General features: G+C 37.1%; 1 protein-coding gene across 1 annotated transcript in view; it reads left to right on the top strand.

Moving 5' to 3' along the window:
• pcdh1b (protocadherin 1b) overlaps positions 1–22,111 on the top strand; it is a 177,814-nt gene extending 155,703 nt beyond the window's left edge. Inside the window, exon 5 of the mRNA XM_084430737.1 lies at positions 17,299–22,111. Coding sequence (XP_084286863.1) covers positions 17,299–17,708 — 410 coding nt within the window. The 3' untranslated portion in view covers positions 17,709–22,111. The remainder of the gene's footprint in view (positions 1–17,298) is intronic.
• Positions 22,112–22,816: the final 705 nt, after the last annotated feature.

Genomic DNA, 22,816 nt, shown 5'->3' with positions numbered 1-22,816 from the left:
AGCATGACACGTCTTTGTAAGGATTCCTCGTCTGTGTTCTGGAGCTTTTGAGTGTTCTGTTGGTGAAGGTGAAGAAAAGGATGATGCTGGGTTGCCAGATCAATATAAGGTGAATGTCCGGGATATATCGCAGCCCGTGCATCCCTGACCTGCTAAGATAAGAGTAGCTTGCTCCCTCTGGAGGAGGGATAGATGTTGGTTCCCTAGATACAGAAGAATAGAAATCCTGTGCGTGCGTGTGTGTGTGTATGAGAGAGTGTATAATGTGTGCTGTGCTGCAGAAAAAAAGGCTCATGCCCAAAACCAGCATATGGTCTCTCTCAAAACAAGATGTCCGACAGCCATATGTTTGCATGCAGGTTACACACACACACACACACCATCACAAACACGTCACCCTTTTGGTGATCTAATCTCATATTCACACACCAACAATCTATGAAAGTTCGCCCCGAAGCTGCCAATGGTTTCAGGACTCTTTTTCACTCTCTTTTATACACACACATATGCTTACAGTGTTTTTTTTTTTTTTTTTTTTTTTATAGCAAGGGCACCAGGGCTCATGGAAGGCAGTGCTGTGACATTTTGTCATTCTGAATGACCCCACCTCTAACCTCACACATGACCCTTTCTCCTTTGAGGCTCTTGGCCAACAGAAAGAAAGACAGCATCGCAAAAACGCACTCAGCAATATGACACTCAACAGTAACCACTCGATTCAGTCTCTCTGTGTGTGTGTGTGTGTGCGCGGACGCGTACGCTGGTAAGAGTAAATGAGCATCTTTTTACATGTGTTCGTCAGCTCTTGCCTCCCAAGCCTTCTCTTTTCCTTTCTTATCTGTCATGGTGTGTAACACCGTGTCTACACTAGTAGCTAGCGATGAAGTGTTGCGATGTGTTGTGCCACAACGTCTCGTCCGTCAGCACTGGAAGTGTACTGGAAGCTGCACAAAATCTCAATGTTCACTAACACTTTTCAGTCTGCTACTACTACTACTTGATAAAATGGGTGTAAAACTATACACTTTTTTTTTTTTTTTTTTTTTTTAACATAATAATGTTAGTATTGATACAACTGTATGCCTATGATTAGAAACAACAGATGTTTTTTGTTTTTTTTTATTAGTTGGTCAGATACATCCCACGGTGACATTAATGTAATATTCAGGAGGTATGTAAATATATAATGAATTAAATTTATGAAAAATAAATAAATAAAAAATATATATTTTATAAAATACATTACTAATGGGTGGTGCTGTAACTTCTGTTTCATAAACTATTCAATTTAATTTACATTCACTAGTTCACACTTACAAATAAGTTAGATAGAATAAATGCGTATTTGGCGTGCTGTCCGAGGAGAGGGCTCCGGGCTCGGTATTCGGCCCGAACCCAGAGTACTCCCCCCGTATTCCTGGCTGTAAAGATTAAGCCAAGAGTGAGGAGTCGGGGTGGTGGAGGGATGCTGAAAAACTGTCAAGGAATATTAGGTGAGTTGACAGTGTGGATATATATATACTTCTAGTCATGCTGATTAGGGTAGACATAATTGTTTGATGACGAGTAGATTGGATTGCTTATTTGAACGTGCTCCTCCCGAACTTTGTTTATAAAACATCATTAAATACATAGTTCACCTACAAATGAAAATTCAGTCATCATTTTCTAATCCTCATGTCTTCTAAACCGGTATGACTTAATTTCTTCTTTGGAACACAAAAGAAGATATGGTCCCACTTTATATTAGGTGTAGACTTTACTATGTACTAACATTTAGGGTACAACGGGATTAAAGGCTGTGTTCACACTGCAGGGCTTAATGCTCAATTCCGATTTTTTTAAAAAAAATAATTTTTTTTGCAAGGCCAATTTCCAATTAAATGCGACCTTTTGTGATCTCCTGTGTGAACGTGAAATGACCCAGAAGTAACCCGCATGCGCCAAAGAGTACTCACCGGTCAACGACGTCACTTGTTGTTTGCGGAAGTAGCTAAACTTCAACTAACTGTGATTCACTCTCACACACACACAACACACGAGCGCGCGCAGCGACCGTTACACAAGACGGCTCATCTTATTTACCTCAGCTCGACGAATATGCAGTCCGTTTTCAAACCGACGACTACTTCAACGCAGACTTATGACGTTTGTCGCGTATCAATGACGTGCGGGTCGGATACATGCGACCTGGCCGTTCAGACTGAAGTCGCATTTCAAAAGATCGGATACGTATCGGATTTGGACCACATACCCAAGTGGCCTGGGTCGCATTTGAAAAGATCGGATCTGTGTCGTTCAGACTGTCATGAAAAGATCAGATACAGGTCGCATAGGGGCAAAAAAATCGGAATTGAGTCGTTTCAGCCTGCAGTGTGAACGTAGCCAAAGGCGTACCCGGGTAAAAGGCACATTTTATTGTTTTCTCCTCTAAACCACTAGATGGCACAATAACTTGCTGCAGCCCTTTCCTAAACATCCGCTTTTCAAGATACACAAGGAAATTTGGCTGATCCTTGACATGATCGCGGGCAGCAGCGCAAAGTTGATTTAATATTTTATGTTTTAGCAAAGTAAATTGCTAAAATGATTTTAAATATTTTGAGACAAAGGTCTTGTTAATGATTTTCAGCTTTGTTCAAGGTACTTAAAGTTACAGTTTTTCAATAACGGAAGAATATGTAAAAGTATGCTATTTGGTGTAAAAGGCGCCCCTGCTGTTAGGGATAAAGGCACAATTATTAAGATGATGATAAACAGCTGGCAGACTTTTCCATTTGTTGACATGACATGGTTAGATTCAGACGGTAAATATCATATATTATATTGGGTGTCCTCTTTAGAGATAATCATCATATTTATAATGAAACCATCATATTTAAAAATGTGATATGAATCATATATAATAAAATATATTTATTGTTACTACTGTAAAGCTATTCAATTATTATAGGATCTGATTTAGTGCTTTCAGATCTTTACGTTTAAAAAAATGCTTTATTTTTCAAATTAACATTTTAATGACAGTACATTTATTAAAGAAAAATGAATTCCTTTATTTATCAAAATAAACAGAAAATAGTACAGACTTTTCTAAAGTGATTGTTTTGAACAAGTATTAACTTTATTTTTGACATTATTCAAAACGTACTACTTTAGCTAAAGTATTTGTATCAATACTGTGTTGCCCCATGCTGGTGCCCCGTTTGTGGGGTAAAAGGCCCAACTTGCCACCTCATACATTTATATCATTTTTAAACAAACAAACCACGTTTATGATTTATTTTCACACAAAATCTGTTGCTCCATCAATGTTCAATAAAAACATTCTGCAATCATACACTATGTGAATAGTGAAAATCACACTAGGTGTGCTTTTAGCCCCGTTGTACCCTACATTAATAATTTGATACAATGCACTTATTGTGTACATATATGTTATTACATTGTTCTTATATTAAAAAAAAAAACTGCATATAATTGCATGTAATTGCATCTGTAATTACACTGTTGACCCTTTCCTTACCTCTCAACCCACAATTAAACCTACCCATACCACCAAACATGTCCCTAACCTTACTTGTATCCCACCTCAATACTAGCACAAGTGTTTTGCAAAACTACATGGACATAAGTACATTGTAATTATTTTTTTTTATGCAAGTACATAGTATTGAAAGACACCTTATATAAAGTGTGACTGATGATATTTTGAGAAATTATTATTATATATATTTTTTTTTTCATCAAATACGTCAAAAACTGTTTTACTCTCACTTTAATCTGCATAGCTCAGAACCCAATGTGTGGTAGTAAACTCCTTAAATAATCTGGAATCAGTCAGTTAGCCTATAACATAAAGTAATGTTTGTGTACCTGTCACTATGTGTGCACTGGCATCAAGCCCAACAGATTATATAATTTTTTTTGTTTGGCTACAGTTTTTATTTGGCTCTGTGAAAGCCTTTATAGTAAAAGCTCGCCTTTTTCAGCTCGCTACACATGGTTAACATAGGGTCTGCAGCGAATCTCTACTCAAATCTATATGCTTCTGTCACGCAGGTAGTGTGAATACAGTAACCGGTTAATATGGGCACAGAAATGCATGCGTGTGTGAGTGTGTGGTATGACACAGGTCTGAGATTCACAATGTGAGGTGTGAGTTTAAAGTAAGACGCCAGGGGAAAAGACATCTGAAAAAAATAATAAAACAACCATTCAGTGTTTCTAAACGCCTGCGTCTTTGCATTGAATAGATAACTTGGATCATTACCATTCAGCTGAGACATCTATTAAAAATATTCTGCTATTCAGTTGTTGTTGTTGTTGTTTGTTTTGCTTTAGGGTGTTTTCCCCATTTTTGGTGTGCGTTTTTTTTTAATATATTTTATGAATTCTGGAATGATTTTCTCTCACTCTCGTTCCCTCGGAATCAAACAATGAAGTTTACTGGGTATAAGCTCAATCTTTTTGTTTGGTTGGAAGGAAAATGCTGGATATTTAAGGATATCCATATTCATCCCACATTCTCCACCATCCTGCCTTTATCCCATGTTATAATATGAATTACCCCAAACCATAAATATTGCTGTTCTTTTCAAAGAGAAATCAAAGCTCTCTAATGATGAGAGATAAGGCAGAGCGTTTGTGAGTGTGCGTGGATGTGCGCGCTTGTTTCTCCTAAATTAAAGTTGGCTGCTATCCTCAAAAATTCAGCTTGTCTCAGTAATGCGGTTCTCTCTCGACTGTGGTCCTAAAAGCTTATTGAGACGGGGGAGAGAGCGTAGGCCTGAGGGCAGCTCGCTGCAGCCATACATTTATTCACTTTTGTAGCATGATTGAAGTTTCCCTACACTGATTTCTGGAGAGAGAGGGAGAGGCTCTTTCCTTAAAAAAATAAATAAATTTCTCTCATTCTTCCCTTCTTTTTTCTGTGTCCCTTAGTTCTTCTTCATTAATAATGAAAATGATTTTGTGCTGCATGGCATTTGCCTTTGAGTCTGTTTCTTGTGAGATCTGATTTTTCAGGGGTCTCCTTTTTCTCCTTTTTAGTTGGCCTGTCAATTAGTGTACTCATTTATGATGATTGATTATACCATGATTTTAAAAAATAATATTGCAATGACCCCTATGTAAAATTACATACGTGGAATGTTTGGCTATTGGAGCGATTCATGTTTTTGCGTGTCCACAATGAGAGCGGAATGATTAATTGTGATTAATTTGATTCATTTTTCAGCATACCATGTGATTAATTCAGTTAAAAATTCTACATGATCGACAACTCTACTTTTTAGTCAAATGTATAGCTATAATTTAATCTCAACTCTCATTGTAGGTGCAGCTACATTACTGTTTAAAAGTTTGGGGTCAGTAATACTTTTTAGTGTTTTTGACAGAAGTCTGTTGTGCTCACAAAGGCTGCATTTATTGGATCAAAAATACAGTAAAAACAGTAATACTGTGAAATATCTAATATGCTGATTTGGTGCTCAAGAAACATTTTTATGCAGTCGTACTGCTTATAATTTCTTTGTATAATTTTATAAGTAGAAAGTTCAAAAGAACAGCATTTATTTGAAATAGAAATCTCATGTAAAATTGTAAATGTCTTTACTGTCACTTTTGATCAATTTAATGCATCCTTGCTGAAAAAAAAAAAAATGGTCAGCTATCCTTTTAAGTGTCATCAAGGAAAAAATGATAATTATACTCATGGTATCCACCTTATTCCTGACGAGCTTACTGCATTTTGAATTATAGGTGTCACTTCCGGTTTGGGGAACTTCCATTCAAAAAGACTGAAACGAATCATTTCAAATCATAAGGTTGCCTTACAAATATCCGTCAGTTTGACTCAATGAGCTATCAGTTTTCTTTAAGAATAACATGAGAATAACACTTTTAAATGTCATTTTAATGTTCAATGGTTGAAGAGTGAGTAGAATAATGTAATGTCATTGTACACAGTTTAAAAATATATATTATTGCATCCATAGAGCTAGTCTTTCACTGATTACACCCATAATTCGCGCAAAACGTCATGGGGCGTAGGAATAATGTGGATAGGGACATTATAGTGATGACGTTGTTCAGTTGTGAACATAGTGACTGGGACGCTGTGCATACGCTGAATTTTTGTTCAGAATATGTAAATATACATGTAAACGAAAATGCAAAGTTTTAGAATCTGAAATGGGATTGGATTCATTTGGATTGGTGAAAATTCGTGCATGCACATAGCTATTGTGTATTTCTATTTACATGAGCCAAAAAAAAAAGGGTGGTATGAAAGAGGGCAGGAAAAGACAAAGTAAAGTGTTAGAGGCTGTACTAATGGCAGAGTTTTATATTTATAGCTGTGTTCCTCTCCCCCTCTGTCAAATGTCATTTAGACATAAGCTATAATTACAGTTATTCATTTTCTATGGCATAATGAAACTTGGAATAGAGCATGGTTCACTGAAATACTCTTGTAGCAAAAATCAACTTATAATGCCTATCACACCTCCAAAAATTGAACTGAAGTCTTATCGCACTTGTCAGTGGACTGGCTAATTTCATTAGACTTGTCCAATCAGTCTGGATTTCTGTACAGTGATTAAGTCTTTTTCTAGCTGAAAACAAGGTTTTGGATGGTGAATCACTACTTACAGTGGAGCTGAGTCCAAGAATGGACTACAGTTTGTACCAAAGCAATTACAAAGCATTCTCGAATCATCAATGATGCAAGTTCACTGCAATTTTTATGAAGACTTTGGGTGCCGTGACGGTCCATGGACATTGATCAGTTGAATTTGCTCCCTTTTTCATCTATCCATTTGTCTGTATCTAACTTACAGAAGGCTTTTGTGCTCGCTTTTCTTCTGCAGAAAGGCAGTTGTTTAGGCCTGCAGCACAATCAAACACTACACCCTTGTTTCATCTTCAATGATTCAGCTTGTACGCATACAAACTCAACTTTAAAACATTCATGAGTGGAAGATGTTGTGCAGCTTACCCTAGTTGATTTAGCCGCGGGCTACAGCCTTTCTCCATGTGCTTATCTTCCTAAGCCAGAAGGAGTTTTCTATGCAGCTGATGCATACTGAAACACAGTGTGCCAACATGTGGAGGTTTGCAAAATGACACACGTCGCTCCCCTCGGCTGGCAGAGTCGGGAGAGCAAATTTGGTCAGCGAGCGAGGACATTGATTTTTGCGGATCAGACAAGTTCCGTGTTTAACAGATGTAGGCTAATGGGACATGGTCCAAACGATGGTACTCTCTGACTCCGCTCAGAACTTGTTTATCCCGTAAGTGAAGCTTTGGCAAAGAGGATGTGTCATTCTGGCAAAGAGCACTGTGGAACATACGCACACAAAAATGCTGCAGAGGTTTAAACAGCTCCTCTGAGCCAGTGAGAGTGGTGGAAAAGAACAGAACGTCATCTAAAAAGGGCTGAAATATTTAATGTTTGAAATCCCTCAATCCACCTGCAGTTAAATGATAGGAGTAGAATCTTTTGGGGTTCTATGAATGAACTCTGTGACATGATCTGCTTTCGAAAGATATTTATTCGAACATTATTGAAGACCGCATGTATGCCTGGCAGGCTGTATTGACATGCAATGCTGCATGGAGCATGAACAAGCCTAATGTACACCACATCATTTTATTACACCAAATGTAATCACAGAAAAAGAAAAATAACTTACTTGTTTAAAATAAAAACATACTTGTTTCAAACCTGTATGACATAAGATATTTTGAAGAAGGTTTCAACTATTTTCATGCCTATAATGAGTCACTGGGGTTAAAAAAAACAGTGTCCTCCTCATCGACTTTTATTGTATGGACAAAAAAACAAAAACAGTCGTTTTTTCAACAAAAAAAATATTAAAAAAAAAATATATATATATATATATATTTTTTTTTTTTTGTGATCCACAGAAAAGAGGAAGTCATACAGGGTTGGGACAACATGAGGGTGAGCAAATAATAACATAATTAAAATTTTTGGCCAAACTATTCCTTTAGCATTAGCACAAAAGCAGAACAAATACCGGGAAATACAACTAATCGTTTGCAAACACTATGAAAATTGATTTTAGTTCCCCTCATTCCACAACAAAATGTTTAAGTTTAATGATAATCAGAACAGGCCATGGATGAAAAATATAAGTATGAAACAAACATAAATTATTGTTATAAACAACATTTATTATAAAAAGTGAAACTACTGGCATGTGGGAAATGTGCTATAAATGAAATTGGGCTCATGTAGCTCTCTCAAAAATCTGATTTATATTCCAAAAAATAGATATTATAAGAATCTTTATTTTTGTAACTGTTGTTCACGCAGTGCATTTTTGGTTATGTAGTACAGCATGTATTGAAACTGGCAATGGAACAAGTCTAAATTTAAACCTTCATCAATAGATTGACGCCACGAGCAAACCACCAGCCGAGTGGGAATGTTTGAATGTGGAGCAGGACTTGCACGCCTGACCCAATCATTAGATTCCCAAATGACTATCTATTGGATCAGTCTTGCTCTGTGTTAAATGTTATTTTGTAGTTTAATATGGAAAAGACTGTGGTGACTTGTCTTGATAGCCCTGAACCCCTGTATTTGCATCATCAAACTTGCAAATGAAGCTTCATATGAGAAGCAAAATGTGTACATGATAAGCTTTGGTGATGTTGTGCTGTATGTAAGAAAACAGCGTTTCTGCATGTCTTGCTTGTGTTTTGCTCTTGTGGTTACTCACTAATGTATCTCTTTAGTGTTGTGGCTACTGGTTATATTTTATGCTTGCTGCCATTAGAAAGTGCAATGCCTCTTCCTCGGTCTCCTGCTGTGTCCAACCTCACGTTATTCTGAGCTGCTGTTAACCCAGCCAGGAGTAAAAGTACTGCTTACGGACTTTTTTTATTATTTTTTTTTCACCTCATCTGTCTAATGTAATTTCACTCTGCATATAGGCACTTTGATTTATTATTAAATAAACATTCATAACCTATATTTAACTACATTTAAAAAAATATTATTTTGGTTCACACCTTTTTCCTTTTTGGATTTTGTACAGGAATCCTAATAACTTTTTTCACCCCTTTCAAATCCCCCCATCTTCTATCCTCTCAAAAGCAGCGTGTCGATTAATTAATAGCTGCCTAATTTAATTTTCCTAAAAGTAATAACTTGTTTAAGCACGAATAAAGACTGACAAGGCAAAGTTCTAATCTGCCCAAAGTTTAATTAGTCTCAGCGAGGTTTGCATACAAGCAGACGTGGGGTCAGGGGGAGAGGACACCCGAGCGAATGGCAACGGAACGGAGGGTTGGGAAGGGTAGAGCACAGGCTCCATCAACTCTGCCTGTGTGCTTCCATCCGTGCACAGGATCAGCAAGGGATTCTGGGAAAGTTGGAGTGCTGGTGTTAACTGTCAAATAAAGACTGGTTTTCCCAATGCTATCCTCCACACCTGTCACCCAGGGCAACCTGTGTGTTGTGGCCTGAGCGGTTGGCTCCTCTGGGTGGCTTTAAGGCACAGCCAAAACTGAAAATCAATTGGCTAAAACTGTTATGGAATGAAGCGAAGAAGCTGCATATATTAGGTATTCGCTTAGAGGTCCCTGGGGTAAATGAACAATGAGCTATTGACTACAGCACTGCCCTCTTACAATGACTGCACTTCCCACATGGACTGGAGAACATAATAATAATAATAATAATAATAACAATAAAATTTGTTTTAAATACATTCAAATAATTTATTATTATTGTTGTTGTTGTTGTTATAATTATATAAATAAATAATATGATATCCAAATATTATATATGACTAGACATCCAAAATGGACTCAAGGACACGCATAATTCATCACTGGACTGTAATAGTGAGACTGCCACGGCACAATGCCAAATGACTTTGTCTTATTATAACAGCTGAAACAACTTAAAATACTCTGTCATTTATGGTCAGGTTTCCTTTACGTGAAGTTTGTGGAGCACATCACAAAAATGTATAGAAACTGAGCGTTTAGGCTACTAGCAAGGTCTTGCGTGCCATCTGAACTCTTGTTTTGGCTTGGTGCATAGATCGTCTCTTCTTGCTTTTTCCTGTTGTGGCGGTTAGCAAACAGCGTTTTATTACCATGAAACCAAATCCCCCTTCTGGATTTGAGTGTGGATCACCTGTGAGTAACTGTATTTATCGTCTGACTGTTTGCACCGAATACATGTGATATATGTGCCATGATGTGTATATATATATTAGGGGTGGAGCCGAACCCGAATACGGTATTCGGAAAGCACAAATAATGTGTTTTTTACGAATACTTATTTCGAACAAATACTTTTAAAAATATTTGTATTCGGGAACAAGAAAAACTTTATATCAAAAAGCTGCGTTTCCTCATGAGACATGGCGACCGGCGGTGCTGCTGATGTGGTGGCTGAAATATTTTGGATTAGGCTAATGTCACGTTGTCATAAGGGGTAGTTCACATAGCGCGTTTTTTGCGCGTGCAGATTTCAAATGTAGGCGCGCGGCAAGCGCGCTTATAATAGAAGCGAGCGGCGCGCTGCATAGCAACGACAGACGCCACGGGAGGGCAAGCGCTTGTGGAAAGGAGAAAGCGTGCGAACTGCGCTCTTCATGATTACGAAGTATCAGCAAAGAATTAATTGATTTCTAGCCCTTGCATTAGCTTTAGATATATTTATGGAGATGAGAAATGAAATAAAAAAGCCGTCATTTTGTCATTAATATCAGTCCGTCAGAAAAGCAGTTCTAGGCTTATTCTTGGCTGGATAACTCTTAGCAGGTTTAAAAAGCTCTTTTAAAATTAAATATGAATGCAGTTTTGGATTAAATATAAGTACAGTCAAGTCAAATAAAACATGTTTTATCTCCTGTTTGGTAACACTACAATAAGATACCATTCATTAACATTACTTAATGCGCATCTAACATCAACACATTGAGTGAACAATATATTTTTACAACATTAATTAATGTTTGTGAATGTTATTTAATACAAACACTTGATTGGTCATGTTTGTTCACTTCATTCATTGTGCATTAAATAATGTTAACATAAATAATGTTAACTTTTGATTTTAAAAATGTATTTTTAAATGAACCCCAAGGAGAATAATTGCGACAGTATATAGCCTAACTATTGTTTATTGTTAGGTCATTTTATCTATTGTTATCTAACAAATGTAATATTAATGTAGTGTTTTTAATACTACAGTTTCCATCTTTGTAACCGTGATATAAACTTTAATATATGTAAATTTAATCTAAATTAAGCTTTACCGAAATTGTTACCGAGAACCGTGGATTTTCACAGGTATTGGTACCGAATACTGAAATTTTGGCACCGTGACAACACTAGTAGCTCTGTTAGCTTGGTAATTTAGACAATAGGCTGTTGACAGAGTAACATTAACGTAGGTAATGGCTGTTATGTTATTTTCTTTTCAATGACGTTCCTTGTTACATGTTCATTGCTGGATTTATGGAAAAACATCAACCAATATTGCATATCCATAATTATTATAATGGATATAATTAAAGAATACTTACACTATAACTTAAATTAGAAGTGCAACGCAAAAAAAATGGATTTTTACACCTATTTTGAAATTTACTCGAATACAAATACAAATACAAATACTTTTCCCCTCTCAACAAATACAAATACAGATACAAATACCGGCTGCTTTGCACACCCCTAATATATATATATATATATATATATATATATATATATATATATACTGCCATTCAAAAGTTTGGGGTCAGTACGATTTTTTTATGTTTTTAAAAGAAGTATCTTCTGCTCACCAAGGCTGCATTTATATATATAAAAAAAAAAAAAACAGTAATATTGTGAAATATTATGACAATTTAAAATTACTTTTATATTTTAATATATTTTAAACTGTAATGTATTCCTGTGATCAAAGCTGAATTTTCAGCATCATTACTCCAGTCTTCAGTGTCACATAATCCTTCAGAAATCATTCTAATATGATGATTTGATGCTCAAGAAACGTTCATTATTATTATCATCAATGTTGAAAACAGTTGTGTATTTTATTTATTTTTTATTATTTGATGAATAGAAAGTTCAAAAGAACAGCATTTATTTAAAATAGAATATTTTCTAACATTATAAATGTCTTTACTGTAACTTTTGATCAGTTTAACTCATCCTTTATGAATAAAAGTATTGATTTATTTTATTTATTTCCCCAAAAAATAAAATTAAAATTCTTACTGACCCCAAACTTTTGAACGGTAGTGTTTAATGTTACAAAAGCTTTAGATTTCAGATAAATGCTGTTCTTTTGAACTTTCTATCCATCGTAGCATCATGAAATAAAAATGTAAATAACTGTTTTCAACATTGATAATAATCATAAATGCTTCTTGAGCATCAAATCATCATATTAGAATGATTTCTGAAGGATCATGTGACACTGAAGACTGGAGTAATGATGCTGAAAATTCAGCTTTGATCACAGGAATAAATTACACTTTACTGTATATTCACATAGAAAACAGCTGTTTTAAATTGGAATAATATTTCACAATATTACTGTTTTTGTTTGTATTTTTAATCAAATAAATGCAGCCTTGGTGAGCAGAAGATACTTCTTTTAAAAACATTAAAAATCTTACTGACCCCAAACTTTTGAACGGTAGTGTATATGTTACCGGCAAAGTGTGAAATCCCGGTATTGTATAGAATGCCTAGGCAATGTATAGAATGCCTGATGGTTTTTGGCAAACTGTGAAATGTAAGTTTTTTTGTGAAAATGTTACATACTTTTCCTAGGCATTCTATACAATTCCTAGGCATTATACAGAATGACCAGTACCATTTAGGCAAAGTGTTAAAAGGGCACAAGATGAGAAGCCTTTATTAATTAATACGCATTTGAAACTGAAAGAACAAAACTACGAAATAAAGCACAGGATATTCTTACCGGAAAACAATGAAAGCAGAACTGAGATTGAAGTACTTGTTACACTAAGAAAGGCCGGAGTAACACGTGGAATTGTACTCACTTTTCTTCTTCACACAAAAACACCTTATATTTTGGCACTTTGATCTTGTACATGAACAGAATATTGTTACCGGTAAAACACAAAGCAGAACTGGCATAACCGACTTGTTGCAGCAGGGAAGGCTAGAGTGACATTTTGAATTGCACTTAATTTTCTTTTTCACACAAAGGCACCTCATATATTGGCATTTCGTCTTGCACATACACCTGACGAATCCTTGGCCGCTTCCTGTGGACTGAGAAGTAGCTGCAGATCGGAGAGGTATTTCGTGGTCAGGAACGTCTTCAATTCTCATTAAGTTCTTTGGACATACGGTGAATTGTGATCTGGCGTAGAGTTGCTTCTAGATTCCTTGTGCAGTTCCAAGTCGGTAAAAGCCATCTTCCGTCACGTTCAGAAGAAGGATTTTCGGTAACCACGGAAATGGAAGGCTCTTCGATAACCATGGCTTCATCACTGTTTTGGTTTCCTCCATCATGGATTGCATTCTCATCTATGTCTTCTGCAGGGAGCTGTGCCTCTTGCATTGATTCATCTTGTGCCTCTTGCATTGATTCATCTCGTCTTTCTTCCTGCTGTTGTGTTGTTTGTACGCTCTCTATTATTTTTTCGAGCTCTTCCTCAGTCTCTACGTCTTGTAAAACGTCGTCAGGCAGGGACGACGTCGAGAGACCTACTCTAGCTTTGCAGCCGAACAGTTCTTCATAAGTTGGACGAACCGCAATCCCTCACTCCAGCAGCTAGTTTTTTCATCTTGCATCCAAGCACACAGCATATTTTCAATGTCCTGATTAGCTATTTCGACGCTCCCCTGACTTTGTGAGTGGCGCGGCTTACCATGGACAATCTTCAGGGTGGGCCAATTCTCCTTTAGGCTTCTTACCACATTGTTTGCAAATTCCCTGCCGTTATCGGACTGTAGAATCGTTGGAGCACCAAGCAACGTAAATATGTCGACGAGCTTGTAGGCTACTTCTTCCGCTCTCTTTGATTTCAGAGCACTGAGAACTACAAACTTAGTGAGATGATCTTGGTACACCATTATAAACTTGTACTCTCTGTCAGGATGGGACTGAAAATCGATGAGATCGACCTGACAACGGGAGTTGAATTCAGAAAAAAACCATTGGCTTGACCACAACACCTTTTTTAACACCTTTTTGCTTCTTCTGGCAAGGCTCGCAAAGGTGAACGTACAGCTCAATATCATGACGGGTAATGTTCTTATACTTGGGTGAAAGTTCTTTCAACATCCTGTTCCGTCCTCCATGACCAATAGCCAAATGGGCCTTATGGAGTACGTCAAATAACTCGGAGTCCGCGACGTAAAACTGAATAGCACTCGTACCTTCTTTAACAGGATAGATCAACTTAGTCTTATTCTCGACCATCATTACGTCATAGTGTTTCAACAGCCAATAGTCCCGTGGTTCCTTCTTAATGGTCGTCTTAGCCTTTTTCACATCGTCCACTAACTTTTGGTAACTGGTTTCGGTTAGGGAAACACAGTTTTTAGCAGCATTGGCTCTTACTTGAGATAATTCATCGCAGAACCGTCGTTGCATGTCAGCATGGCGTGATTCCTGTCTTGGCACTACACTCCCTTCCGACATGGTGATACAAGAACCACGGGAAAGGATGACGGGAGAGCGTCTGTGGAACCTCAGCCGGATGCAAACGCCACCGCAAACAGTAAACAGCGGGATAAAAATGGCGGTATTAGACGTATTATATACTTTGCCGGCAGACAATCCGGCATTCTATAGAATGCCTAGGCAATGTATAAAATATCAATAATTTCACACTTTGACGTTCGATTTCGGGCATTCTATACATTACCTAGGCATTCTATAGAATGCCGGATTACACACTTTGCCGGTTATATATGTTATAAATATATATATACATACACACACATCATGGCACATATATCACAGTTCACATATATATCACATATCACATAGTATCACACATATATGTATATGTATATATATATACATATATATATATATATATATATATGTGTGTGTGTGTGTGTGTGTGTGTATATATATATATAATATATATATTATTATTATTGATATTAGTTATTATACACACACACACACAGTAGACATATATATTCAATTTATAACCCTGAGTCTACCCTGAATATACATAAACTGCATAAAATAGTAGCTAAATGGGAAAAAAATTGCCTCTGATTGATAGCAAGGGCTTAGTACGGTGGATACTAAATAATAGCTTTGTTTTTTTTTTTATCCCCTAATACACACACAATGGTCATTTCATTCATTACTGCCATTTTTATCAAATCATTATGATCTTTCATATGAAAATCATCCATCTGCGTGTTGAATAGGAATTCTTACCTACAATGACATGGTCAAATGGACATTTTGACAGCTGCACAATTGGACATGGAATCAGAAAACAGCTTGGACCTTGTATGTATATTTCCATCCATATCACACCCCAGGGGCACGACAGTTGAATGAAAATGACATGAAGCAAATCTCTTGTGCCAGCCCTCCATCACAGAGGAGAAGAGCAGAGAAAATGCACAGAGCCCAGTCTTAACATATCTTTCCTCTTTACTTTAGACAGCACCAAATGTCAGATACTCATCTGGAAATAATTTCCATTCTATTATGGTGACAAGGGGCCAACAGAATCTAATTAGCTGAAAAAAAGTGCCAGAGAGCCGGATTGGGAGTGATTGGTGATAGGGGCAGTGGTGCAGGGCCAGCTCTCCAGCCTTCAGGCTCAGCGGGAACACTCCTGAGGTTAACTGCAACTCGAAGGAAGGAGATAAGAAAAGGAGAGAGAGGGATTCAGGTGCCGTATGCCAGAGACGAAGGTCTCTATTGGTCTCTCAGAGCCCAAACTTTGAATATTCTTCCCTGAGTGATAGTAAAAGAGAAATATAAGATCTAAGAGCAAAAAGGGGGCATATATAGTTTGGCTCTCAGTATAGTCTCTTTTTTCTAAACACAATTTTTATAGCTTGGATCATATCTATCTATGAAAAAAAGTGACATGAAAAAAAGAGAATGATTTCTTAAAGTGTGTTCTGTGATGGTCCAATATAAGGGACAAAATAATGACATCCGCTGCCTCAAATCACAGGCCTTTCATAGAGCTCAGACATCTCAGGAAATAAATGTTTCCCCTCCAGAACTCGCCATTCTGCCTGCCCTCTTTTCACATGCACACTATCAAACTAATCTAATGTCACTTTGAGAGGAAAGGTTAGGCTCAGTTTTTGCATTTATATTTTCCAGTCAGAGAGTTTGACCTTTGCAGATCAGACCGTTATTTTCGCTTCTTGTGATGCCATCCAGCTTCAACAACCTTTTATAGTGAAGATTAGCATCCATTGCACTGATTGGTTACAGTGAACAAGGGTTAGAATAGGCTGTAGAGTTGTTCGTGCATGCAGCTTTGATTGACTACAAAAGTGAAGCTTCATAATAAAACTGGGATGATCTCAATTATGCTTTTAAATAGTAAGGTTTCTGTTTAATTTGTCATTTGAAATGGGTTAGTCAATGAATTATGTTTAATACTGACTAGTGTCGAGTACAGCTAAAAAAAAAAAAAATAGGCTACCGAATCAACATGCACCACTGTCAAATTTTCCATATGTAATCATTGTGATATCAACTTGTAATAATTGCTTTAATGAGATCATTGTTTCTGCCTAAATAAATACATGATGTTAGCTAAGTGTATGATTTGTATTATCTTAGAACTGTACATTTTTGACATATGGACATTACTTTGACACAGTCACCTCTGATAACAGATGATTTATCTAAATTGTAATGTAGAAACATGCATTTTTTTGTCTCTAAAGCTGTTTCGAAATGATATGTATTGTGAAAAGCGCTATATAAATAAATGTGAATTGAAATGAATGTGGATGGAATTTCGTACTACTGTAAAAATACTCTGACAGAGTTTCCTGCAATACTTATTCAATGACACTTCAACACCTAGACACAGCAAGACCAGTGTAGTTCAATTTAAAAGAACACGGCACACAGGGTGGATCCTGATTCCCAAATTAATCTCATTAGTCTGTTCCTTGTAGTGAATCAAAAGCATACAGCGCAACCAGTGTATTCTGAATCACAAAGTGACTCTTATGAGTAAACGCACCTTTTGCACAAATTGTTTTAAATGTATTAAAATGACCTCATCGTTCTGTTCTCATTTCTTCCAGATCTGAGGCCTCTACCTGACGTGGCCATGACGGGAAAATGCACGCGCGAGTGTACGGAATATGGCCACTCGGATTCCTGCTGGATGCCCGGACAGCCCTCACCCAACCGCACCAAGAGTGACAAGAGTGGGCCCAAGCTCTCCACCTTCGTGCCTTACCAGGAGAGGGAGGGTCAGGAGCGTCTGATGGCTGACAGCAGCTCTAAGCCTCACGGAGAGGAGCGGAGCGGAGGCGGGAGCAACAAAGTGGCCAGCATTCGCTTTTTGCCTCCCTACACTAGTGCCTATTCTACAGGCGGCGACTCCGGCAAGGACTGCGCCCGGGAGGAGATCCCCCTCAGTCAGACAGCCGATTACGTCCCTGCCACTACACCCTCCAGCCAAGGCTCCAAAAGAGAAATCTACCTGTGATTCATCTGTCATCCGCCTAGGTTCGATTCCACATTTGATCCAATTTACTTGCGATCAGCAATGCCTGTGAGAGGATAAAAGGCCTTGTTTTCAGAACACCTGCTAATTCTACTACACCACCAGACCCCGATTTACACAGACGTCTCGACGTGCATCTCCATTCCCCTCATCCATAATCCTAATGGCTGACACAAAACAGCTAGAGACCTTCTTTAAAACCCTTGGGGTTTTATACAACCCTGCACGTTGTTAGAGGCTCTGGAAGCCGAATAGAAAAAATAAAAATAGAAAACAATTTTGTGAATATAAAATGAAGAACACAATCCCCATGTAAACATCTAATGAAAGAATGTAAGGACAATTTTTAAGTGAACATTGTGATAATTTAATGTCAAGGTTATATTCCTATTTGATTCTGAATTTTGTTTGTTTGTTTATATAAATATATATATATATATATATATATTACTTATGATCAGACTAGTTATGCTTACCTAAAAACATATACACTGACCTACACATCCAAATAGTACCTTTTTGTTCCCTTATGTGTGTATGTCTACTATGAACTTGAGCCAGAAGAACTGGCAATCCAAGAGTGAAATACATTCTCAACATGTATACTTTACTGAAGAGAAAACACATTCACCTTTCTTAAATTGCTGAAGGGTAATTGTTTCTTACATTTGTCTTTTTTCATAGGAAACTTTTTTCTTAATGTACAGTGATGTAAATACTCCACGTCTGACAGAACAGTTTTGATTTATGATTTAGCTGTACAGACCCACGTAGCCGCGACTTCCTTCTATTGATGGTAGTAGAAGGAACATTGCTCAGAGGATTTGCCTCCCTGTTAGTAAAAGAAGGACAACAGTTTTGGACCACGGAATGCTAAAGATAATCCACAGTATGAGCCTCCACAGTCTGACTTCATGGGACTCGCGCGAACATGGAATTTGGGCCAAAATCCAACGGAAACAAATGAATTACAGCAGGTTTGCATGATGCCATTTGTCATTTCAGACAAATTTGACAGGCTTCATCGGTTCCCATAGGAAGCTCTCCCAGTGACTGTAATACTCCTTTGCTTCATAAGAAGACAATATACCAGGAGGTTTTAGGTGAGTTGCCCTCTGGAAGAGCTTTGTTCAACACATCCAATCCTTAGGAAGGAGCAACAACTTTTACAAAAAAAAAAAAAAAAAGGTTAAAAAAAAAAAAAAAAGAAAGAAATGAACTGAACTGTCCATGTGCTGTGCAATAGCCTACTTGTTTTCGGACATGTCAAACTCTGTTGTGTAGATGTGTGGTTTTTTCAGAGATGTTTGCTCTACTCTGTGGTGACCCTGTCAAATGAATGCTCACAAGAGATAGACAAGTTCAAAAATCATGACAGCAGAACATTTCTCTTGTGTTTGACCACATTAAAGTTGTATTCAACAAATCCAGTATATTTTAGAACATCTGAGATTCTGTTTTAAGTGTACTTTGAGCATATGACATAACAAGACTCCTGCAGCGAGCTTAGAAACGTCTAAATTGTGCTAACCTATTACCGCAATGTCACACTGGCACTCGTCTAACCAGGGAGCTTTTGTTGGAAATGCTCATTTGCACATCTAAAAGGAAGGTCTTTCAGAAAGTTTACAGGAAGTTCATTTAGGGCCGTTATTAATAGCGGCCGACGGTAACAGGGATTGCTTCAGTTGCGACGCAGGTCAGCAAAAGCTATAATGAGTATTCGAGGCCTGAGCTATACACACGCTAAGTGCACTATAATTTACACCATGTCACACAGCTAAGTCGCCACTTAAAACAGACTCCGGTGAAAAAAGGGTGATTATAACTTTGTAGGTGTCGATTCAACGTTCTCAGAGATTTGTGCTTTGGGTTCAGTATGCGATAAAGTCTCCTTTAAAGAAAAAAAACAACAACTACAGACAAAATGACCCAATGCGAAAGGCTGTTGCCTTTTGTGAGTGTGAATTAATTTAGTTCACAGCTGACCCCCTTATTTGAACACTGGAAGACCAAACACTTGAATGACTAAGTAAATAAGACGTATTTCCAGTTTGACTGGCTCTTTGGTCCCTGTGTGCCATGCGACATCGTTTTTTTTAAACAAGAATTGCTGTACCATTGTACTTCATTGTACACATATAACTTCCTGTTCTTTTAATCATCCCAGCAACTACTGACCTTAGAGCCGTTTCCTGCTGTGACAAACAGAAGCTGCTCAGGACCTCAAATGCTGTATGACAGTTAGACAGTCTTTCACTCCCTCTGGGAAAACCTGGAGTTTATCCCCGGAGAGCAACTGTCACAGACACTGATAGGTCAAATCACTCGGAGTGTATGTGAACGTGTGCGTCTTTGCACACCTCTGTAACAGTGTAGGTACACAGAGGGATCCGCTCACTAAAGCAAGGAATTTTAAACGCTACACATTCATTTTTTATTTTTGCCAGGATTTTCAATGGGCAAATTGTGTTGTGGAATCTCATTGAATAAAATGGTTCTTACTGTGTGAAACATTGGACTGTGGTGCAGAGAATCTGATGGAAAACAAAAAACATGTCTTATACACTGGGTGTAAAAAAATTGTCATAGGGTGAAAAGGTAGAAAAATAAACATTGTATAAGGGGGAAAATGGTCTAGTGTTATAATCATGCAATTGTAGCTGTTAGTTTGTTATTTGACAGTAACATGTTTTACTCATGTGTGAGATTCTGTCATTTCTTTTGTTTTGAATTTATTTGGACAGTTTCTAAGTCTGACTGAATCTGTGGCTCAAAAATGTATACTCAACCAGTCTTTTTATTTTATTTTGAACTATTGAACTACTGTTGTTTTATACCAAGCATAATCTCTAATTACATGTAGTTGTTTTTAAGCTCATTTAAGGTACATTCCACACAACCCTGTTAAACAGTTTTGTTATCATCAATACAAATCTGTCCTGCTAACACACTTTTACACTCTTACAGCAAAATTGACAATAGTTATTTATTCTATACATATACGTGTTGATTATTATAATTTTTTTTTTTTTTTATAAAGGATGTCTAATGCAGCACAGTCATGCACAAATAATGTGAACAATCACCTTTTTTGTACCTAAAACAGATACTTTACACTGCATCCTTTTTTATTTAGGCTTTTGTCTACTTTATGACCAGGCCCAAATGGAATCTTTATTTCTTGCCTTGATTTTTGAAGGGAAAAAAATTCTGCGCAATGGATTTGAACATGGTAAAATGGGTTAAATAGTGCTTTCAGCTACCGATTAAGCTCTATCAAATTAGCCAAATATTTAATAAATGAACACACAAGGGGTGGACGATGTATATGGCATTTTAAATAATGGGCGTTCCAGTTCTGTGAAAATCTATAGAGCTTTCTGCCGGCACAGATTCCATGTGGGCCTGCTTATGACTGATGTTCAATTTCATCCTACTGTAAGCTCTATTTCATTTGTGCTGAATCGTATATTTGATTACATGGAAATCAATCAAATCCAATGTGACTTAAGAATCAGTTCTTTGTCTGACACATGGACTCATTTTGGAGCAGAGCCACCCGCTGCATTTGTCCAGGTATTAGGAGTTATGAACGAACATGTCATCGTGTTGTAATGTCACCGTGCATAATGAGGCTCACCATGCATCTCTGCACATAATAGAAGTAGAGAGTAAACAGCATCATTCTACCCCGCGAAAAAGATTAAAAACGAAATCGGTAATTTATTTTGTGAAGCGGTGGCTGAGTGGCTTCATTATATGACTTTGGCTCTGAAATTAACTGATAGTGCTTTAGCGGTTTGTGGGCGTCTGCCTTCATATGATCTCGATATTAAAAACTCTACAGTATGTAACTAAAGAACAGCCACCATTTAAATAGATAATTACAGGAAGTACAAGTTTGTAGCCTAAGTGTTGGTTATATTTATATCGAAACGCTTGTGATGCCTTGTTTTCTTTGTACAGTTTTATGTACATGCTAATAACGTGGCTTTAAAAAAAAAAAAAGAAAAAAAAAAGAGAGAACAAAAACAAGAACATGTTGAAAGACAAACTGATATTGTAAAATATTTTTAAAAGTAGAATGTGTTAGAATGAGAGTTGGGGGCACAAAGGAGTGCCTGTGTCTAAAATGTCATCAGTAGCCATTCACTGGCTTCTAGTCTATTTTAAAGTTTTACTGTCTCTCTTTATGAGTCTTTTTTTTTTTTTTTTTTTTTTTTTCGTGTTATTTGCAAAATAGTGGCTTTGAAGAGTTTTAGCCCTTATTTGTTCCATTATGTTCTTATCAATATCCGCATGTTAAACACGATGAGGAAGAAAAAAGAGGAAAAAAAAAGTTGTCTTTTATTTTTGCTGAGCAAATCAAAGAAATACTATCTTGTAAGTACTCCTTCCTTATAGCTTTACAATAAAATACATTCTGTAAAACACTGTCCTTCATGATTTTTTAGTGGCTTTAAATAGCTTTGATTAACACAGTTTCTTTTTATTTCATTAGGGAAAGTGCTTTGAAAATGTGTTATTTTTTAAGTCCATTCTTTGGGGAACACATTTACCACATTGTACTCCCATCTTGCAAACAACTACAAGTTAACTTCCTGATTCAGCACATGTCCACTGCCAGGGAGCTGCTGAAAAGCTGGGTTTCTTTCTTCAGTCTTAGCAGACCTGGCAGAATTGAAATTCTCCTACGGTTCTTCAGCTTGTTCTTAATGTGTGGCATTTGTTCTTTAGGAGAATAAAGCCCCGTTAACCCCATTGGATTTCGTAACGTGCCAGTGGCACTGCCAAGCATGGGTTTCATCGATCGACATGCACACAACAGGACCTAGAGTCCAAACACCCTATCAAATTGGCTCTCATATGCCACATCCATACCGTGCAGTGATGCCATGCAAATCTCTTGGGACCCCAGAGGCTTTTTTTTAACTAATCGGGTATTACAATAAATCATGTTATCATGTAGATCACAAATCATTCTGAAAATCAAAGCTAGCAGCATTTAAATCATTATTAGCCATCATTAGCTCATGTTGTTGCGAACCTATTTTTTTTTATTCCTTGTAACACCAAATGAGAAATTT

The sequence above is a fragment of the Rutilus rutilus genome (assembly GCF_951802725.1).
Source record: "Rutilus rutilus genome assembly, chromosome: 14".
Classification (NCBI taxonomy): Eukaryota; Metazoa; Chordata; class Actinopteri; order Cypriniformes; family Leuciscidae; genus Rutilus; species Rutilus rutilus.
This window is presented reverse-complemented; position numbering and strand designations above follow the sequence as displayed.